We start from the raw sequence: 6,876 nt of genomic DNA, 5'->3' as shown, positions 1-6,876 counted from the left end.
TGTATAAAATAAATTATTATTATTATTAATATAATAATAATAATAATAATAATAATAATAATAATAATAATAATAATAATAATAATAATAATAATAATTTATATCTATATATCTATATATATATTCAAGAAGGAACACGAGAAGATTGGAAAATAGAGAGGAGCTAGAAAAGAGGTGGGGAGTTAGGGCGACAGTGGTGCCAGTAGTAATTGGAGCACTGAGGGCTGTGACCCACAAACTGGGAGAGTGGTTCCAGCAGATTCCAGGTACGTCTGAGGTGTCTGTCCAGAGGAGCGCAGTTCTAGGAACAGCTAAGATACTGCGCAGAACCCTCAGACTCCCAGGCCTCTGGTAGAGGACCCGAGCTTGAGGAAGACACACCACCACCCACCAGGGAGATTTATTATAACATTTTTGCACATTCAAACATGATATGATGCCATCTGTAGGCTACGATACAGTTTCGTAAATCCGTTAAAACTAACATGTATTACAAACAGTTTTATAGCCTTTTATTCATACTCCAGACCACAAACATCTGGCCACAGTGACATCACTTCTGTCCTGTATAGTCCTCATTTGAAACAAACTACTGTGGCTTTAAGAGGCCAGGGAATAGCGTGCATCGCCTCTCTTACGTTGCAACACATGAGGTGTGGCGTAGACTACAGACTACAATAAAAGTGCCTCGAAACTTCCTGGTTGAATATGTGCAATAATACACAGCACCATGTCTGCCGCTGAATGGAAGAAGAAATGTGAGGCTGAGTGGAGTCTACAGGGCGCACCGATGCCCGACAGCCTGGACTGGAAGTCCGTGTATGAAGCCAAGCCGCTGGGGAGAAACCTCCTGAAGAACCCTTCTCCTCACGGTACCATAACATCATTAGACAAGACTCGAGCTATTTCACTGCTTAGTACGGCTATAGAGAGAGTTTTCATCCACAGGACTGATCCATAGCAGACTTTGTACTGGGTGCAGTAGATTCAGAGGGAGGGGATCTTAATGATGAAGAGTGGGGTGTGGAGTTCAGTGCTGAGACAGATGTTTGAGTATTGCAGCCTACTTATTACAGTAAATTAATTATTCAAACGTTATTAGAACTGTTTCCAAAGTTTCAAAGATCTTACTTGGGTTTGATTCAGTGGTAATCACAAACTGATCCAAACCTGTTCTGTACTGATTTAGTTTAAATGACTCACTCATCCTGAGGGCTGCACTGCTGTTCGTCTTGAGTAATATTTATTTTTACAAAATGAGCCAATACACACATGCTTCCTCATAACACCGATGAGCACCTTTGGGCAATATATGACTAATAGTTTGGAGAGATTTACTGCATATTGTCCCTCTGAGTTTCTTACAAGGAGGAGCACCTATCAGAATTCAGTACTGTTTGTTTAGCTTAGTTTGGTTTTGATGCTCCTCATTTATCCTGAGGTGTCTTTAGTGGTGTGCACCCATATTATCACTGTAGCCTCTAAACACTAATAATTGGCTTAATGTAGCCTTATCTGATTAAGTAAATCATAGTGTTCAGATACCTACATTAAAGGGGAACATCAGCCAACCATCTATTTGTGACATCAGCATATTCAGAAGTACGACACACCCTTTTACAAAGGGATCGGCTCAGTGGCAACCATAGAAACAAGTAGTGTCATAAATGTACAAAGTATTAATAAAGCCTTATATATAATGAATTTGAATCATTTGTTGTAAATGTGCCAAATATCAGTTTGTTATGATAGTTCTATTACTCAATTAAAAAGGCGACTTAATTGAGTTTAAAGGGTCAGTTCACCCAATTCAGCAAGTAAATGATTTTTTCCTCTTGCTCTGTGTTGCGTGGAGCCATGCAGATAGTTTTGGTTTTATTTGCCGAGGTTCTGAGATCTCCATCAATGAGGCCTCAGCAGAAAAGAATGGAGGTGTTTGTGGTGTTAGAGGCATCTACAAATTGCATTTGGAAAGTTAAAGAGCCATGTGTTTTTTTAGTAGCAAATATTTCTTTGGTATCACATTGTCTACCATGAGAACTGACATTGGAAGACAGTGACCTAAGATGTGATGACATAAGGCTTCGAAGGATAGGTTCACAATTCTGTCTTAAATAGTCAGGTGTCCGTATGAACAGTGAAAGAGGTTTTCCTCGCTGTAATCATTCCTCCTGTTCATACTGGATATTAAAAGATCCTCTTTAAATGTGCTTTCAATGTAAGTGATGGGAGCCAAAATCCACAGTGTGTCAGTCTTTGTGCAAAAATGCATTTAAAAGTCTCTGTGAAGCTTATATGAGGCTTCAGCAGTCTGAGTTGGTCATATCAAGTGGATATCTGCCACATTTACAGTCTTTTTAGCATCCAATTCCCTCTTTGTGTTTCCTCAGACAATGTTTCCCTGTTGAGCTGTGGTGGAAATATAGTAACAAAAAGAGGGACTTTGTCATTAAAAAGACTGTAACATTGAAATATATCTACTTGATTTGACTCATTTGGACGACTGAAGCTTCATATTAGCTTCAAATAAACTTTTAATATACATTTTTGCACAGTAGGAGGACTCCATCACTTACATTTTAGGTGCATTATGAAGGGATCTTCTAATGGTCAGTATGAACAGGAGGGATGATTACAGCAAGAAAAACCTGTTTCAGTGTTCATTCAGGCATCTGACTGTTGTTTTAAGGGACTTGAGAATGAGTGCCATATTTATAAACTGAAGAGACCTCTGTGTTTGCCTTTGTGAAAAGCCAAAGAACTGGAATGTTGAAACGCTGGCGTCTTAAATGACGCTAAACACAAGTACACTGGGGGTTGATGTGCTTTTCAACATGCAGGTGATAGATGTGAGAGCTGCTAAGTAATACTTGAAATGTGTCGTTTTTTTACAAAGAGACACACCCAGCAACCCTGTCAGAAAGACATATTCTTTGGCTTTGTGATATTTACAGTGGCTTCAGTTGGGGAGGTACATTTTACAGCTGTCCCTTTGTCTTATTCCCTACACAGGCTTGAGTAAAGACACTCCTCCACCTGAACCTGACCTGCCCGAAGTGCCCACACGTGGACCTCCACGTTTTGAACCTGATGGTGAGAGACAGGAGTGCATCAGCATGTTTGGAAGCAAATGAAGACAAAGAGAATGAATGAAGCTTTTTTAAGTGATCAGCTGGACCTTTCTCTTAATTCATAGGTGACTTCTCCGGCTGGATCACGAGCACGGAAGTCCTTCCCTATGACACCAGTGGCATCCCAGAAGGTGTTGTGGTCTGTCATTTGCCTCAGTACAGGTAGGTGTTACTGGGGATCAGATGTTAACCACACAGCTGGTTATAACAAAGATTGCCACTGAGCATCTACCTCCACTTACAATAGGTGAGGTAAAAACTGTCGTACACGTGTATGGTGATTTGAATTCACGTGTGGGTTTTCACAGTTGACTACAGCTGCTTGTGTAATTCCTGTGGGCTCAGGTTGGCGTCATAGTGGTCGCAGTTTATTTCAAATAATGTGCACGTGGTAAATTTGACTCGTATCCTCTCTCTCATCCTCAGCTGGTTTTCCATGGAGCAGTTTGTGGACCTAAAGAAAGAGGGACTGTGGGAAGAGCTGCTGGATGATTTTCAGCCTGAAATAGTCATCCAAGACTGGTGGGTTAATGAGCACCCCCACCCACCTCCCACCTCCAGCCCTTATAACAGACTGTTTGATTACTCATTATCACTGTGGCCTTATCAGTTTGGTTGGTACACAGGTAGATGACATCATGTACAGTACATGTTTCACAGTCTGTGCATTTGTACAGGTGTCATGTAGATTTGCATCGTAAATTGCTGGGTGGGTGTCTGGCTTTCACCTTGTGTGTTAGAAGATAATATTCAGAAAATGGATTTGCTTGTGAAAAATGGAACTCCCTTGCCTTTCACAAATCATGTGATGGTAAATCACTTGATGACAAATGTATCATCAGTGAATCTATATATAATCTAATAGGACTAGAAACGTTGAGTTTGCGGGTGTAAGATAAACCCAACAAGCTAGAGGGAATAGATATAATTACAACTTTATGTAACTTTCTTTTGTGGCACAAATCAGTATAAATATTGGTTTGTACTTGTGTGTTTGAAAATTCAAACCCGGGCGTTGGACTTTTATGAGCCTTCATGCACCGCTTTATTTGGCCATTGTTCAAGGTTACCAAAAACAAATTGTTTGTACTTGGGTTGGCTTAGGGTTGGCTTCATTTCGTGAATGATCTGCATCCATCAGCTTTTTGGTAAGGATTTATTTTACAAGCCAAAAAAATCTTACTACTTTACTAAGTAGTTACCTTGAAAGATCTCTGTAAATTGGTACCCACATATATTTTCAGTCATCGTTAAGATATTACAGGAAATTGGAATTGAAGGCTTGTCTGTAGACAAAATTTCACACTTCTGCTTGTTCAGCTACCTGCTAAACTCAGACTAAAATACTGTTTACAGTAACTAGAATTTAATCAATTATAAGTCTAACAGTTGAACACTGTCTATATTTCCCCTAAAATTAATACAAAAGTACATAGTCATATCCAGGAAAGTTCTTAGAAGTTATTAGAAAATAAATAGTAAATTACAAATCAACAAATAAAAGGTTACCCACTTTTTTCTAGTTCTGCTTTTAGATTAAAACAGCATTGAATGTGATGCCATCATTCTGTCAACTCATCTTATAGATTATAGAGAGAATCTCAAAACTATATTGATATTTGATCCCTCTATCTCTCTTGTATAAACTTTTATGTTATTTCATCAGGTATGAGGAGAGTCAGCTGCACAACTCCATCTACCAGCTGCATGTAAAGTTACTGGGTGCAGACAAAACCACGGTGATCTCAGAGCACACTGTCAACCCCACTGAGGAACTCAGCACTTACTCACACACATGGAAGGAAGTGAGTTACGAAATCCCCTGACAAGTAATCTGCCTGTAAAGTGCCCATATCCAAATTTCATTGTATGTCTCTCTTTTGGCCTGCAGGTGTCACATGTGTTCTCTGGCTATGGACCTGGGGTGCGGTATGTTCACTTCCTGCACAGACTGAAGAATCAGTTCATGATGGAGTTCTACCCCACGCTGTTCACTGGCAGCTCAGTGATTGTCAGACCAACCAAAACCAGCTCCTAGGCTGAATCCTGCTGCAAAGTTGTCGCTAACACGCTCAGTCTAACCAACCTGATCAACACATATTTGCTTTGTGACGGCCTTCTGGCTCGCCATGGCCCTTAGGTTTGTGTCTTGCCTTGGGCTGCTGTGCTTGTTTCTCCCTTTACGTGCAGGTAGGCGGAGATTCAATTAATGCAACTGGGTGCACTTGGCCAGTCCATCCAGAAGGCACTTAGGATCAGCCATTCCATTCCTTACTCTCTGACTTCATCGCTGGCTCTCCCCCTGGCACCACATGTTTCTTTTGTTTGGTTTTTGTTGCATTTCTCTTTGGTTTACACCCTACAACATTACACATTCACACATTCACACACCAACACTACTGATCTACCTATTGACCACTTTACACATTTGATTACTACTTTGTTGTAATTTCTTTAAAAATAAATATAATTGATAAATATGATTTTTTGCATACAACCGTTTGTATTCTCCTGTTTTTGTCACAGCCTAAGAGCCGGCTCGTAGCGGCTTTTAGACTGATTATTAGACTGGTTATGAAGTGTGCAATAATTATTTTTGTATCTAATTGTTAATGCTGATTGATGAGGTTATTTTTTTTAGAATGCTTTTGAGTTATCTTTAAAATGAAGAGGAAATTGTATTTTGGTTTGTTGTGTTTTGGGAGCTGTGCATTAATTTGGTGAAATAATAAAACATTACATTTTCTGATTTCCTTTTCATTATTTCTTTCAAGCAGTGAAACCTGAGCTTGAAAATCTCTGACCACTAACATGCATGAATTAAGCCTGCAGTATGCAAACACTATCTATGCACTCGCTGAGTATTTTTCAGTATCTTTTGTTGAATATAAACGGAGGTTCCTGGACTGTGTGGATAGTACATGTTGCTGTGGGGGATGAACCTGTCTTAACTGACACAAAACTCATCAATCATCACAAATAAAGACAGGCCTATGTAAAGGAATCTCCTGTGCTCTCATTCAGTACATCTTCATGTCTTAAGTAACACTTTTTTATAAGATACCCTTTATAAACAGTTTGCGTGTTGTTACTAATGGCCTCATTAACGTTGAATACATAATTTACTAATCCTTATAGATCAGTTACCAGCCATTAATAAGCAAAACGTTGGAGTTTCCAGGTTGTGAAAACTTATTTCTAGAAAAGGCCTGCAGATGATCTGGACCAAAATCCATTTGTTAACATTTATAAACTGCAGACTTGATGGTTTATTAGAAAGTGAGATGCTCCTGATTATTAATTAATTGATTACCAACATTTATAACTGCGTTACTACCAAAGGGAATATTTTAACAACCTGGCAATCCAAAATATGTTCCTACTTAAGGCTTGAAATACTCTGATATGTCTTATTACAAAGTGGTACAACATTTACTAAGACCTCAGGCAGAAAAACCGTTGCTGTGCAGCAGGCGCAAAGTGATGGGAAAAAGATCATTATAATGCATTTTTGACTATATCTAACATGGACTAAACTGAAATAGGCCCTGGTGGATAAATAGAGGGGATGATAGGGGGAGATGCCCCACCTAGGAGGAGGTAATGGGTAATGTGTTGGAAGAGTATTAAATGTAGTTCTTATAACAAATACAAAAAAAAAAAGAAAAAAAAGAGAAAGAGGTTCTCACTATCAGGGGTAAGATACCCACTGCAGTAATTTTGATTTTAGGTATTTTATAATTTA

At 39.1% G+C, this 6,876-nt stretch overlaps 1 protein-coding gene across 1 annotated transcript; it reads left to right on the top strand.

The window, feature by feature from the left end:
* The first annotated feature begins 595 nt into the window (after nt 1-595).
* Nucleotides 596-5,877, top strand: nccrp1 (P1, F-box associated domain containing). Its single transcript, XM_042431341.1, has 6 exons — nt 596-872; nt 3,013-3,093; nt 3,197-3,293; nt 3,558-3,653; nt 4,798-4,936; nt 5,023-5,877. The coding sequence occupies exons 1-6, from the start codon at nt 731-733 to the stop codon at nt 5,167-5,169; spliced, it is 702 nt and encodes a 233-aa protein (XP_042287275.1). The 5' UTR covers nt 596-730; the 3' UTR covers nt 5,170-5,877.
* Nucleotides 5,878-6,876: the final 999 nt, after the last annotated feature.

Source organism: Thunnus maccoyii, chromosome 13 (assembly GCF_910596095.1).
Source record: "Thunnus maccoyii chromosome 13, fThuMac1.1, whole genome shotgun sequence".
Classification (NCBI taxonomy): Eukaryota; Metazoa; Chordata; class Actinopteri; order Scombriformes; family Scombridae; genus Thunnus; species Thunnus maccoyii.
This window is presented reverse-complemented; position numbering and strand designations above follow the sequence as displayed.

Bases quoted from the DNA above. Each gene is read 5' to 3' on its own strand.
- nccrp1 (XM_042431341.1), top strand. From the start codon at position 731: ATGTCTGCCGCTGAATGGAAGAAGAAATGTGAGGCTGAGTGGAGTCTA. The intron at 3,294-3,557 runs GTAGGTGTTACT...TCTCATCCTCAG, and splicing joins TGTCATTTGCCTCAGTACAG to CTGGTTTTCCATGGAGCAGT. The intron at 3,654-4,797 runs GTGGGTTAATGA...TTATTTCATCAG, and splicing joins GAAATAGTCATCCAAGACTG to GTATGAGGAGAGTCAGCTGC.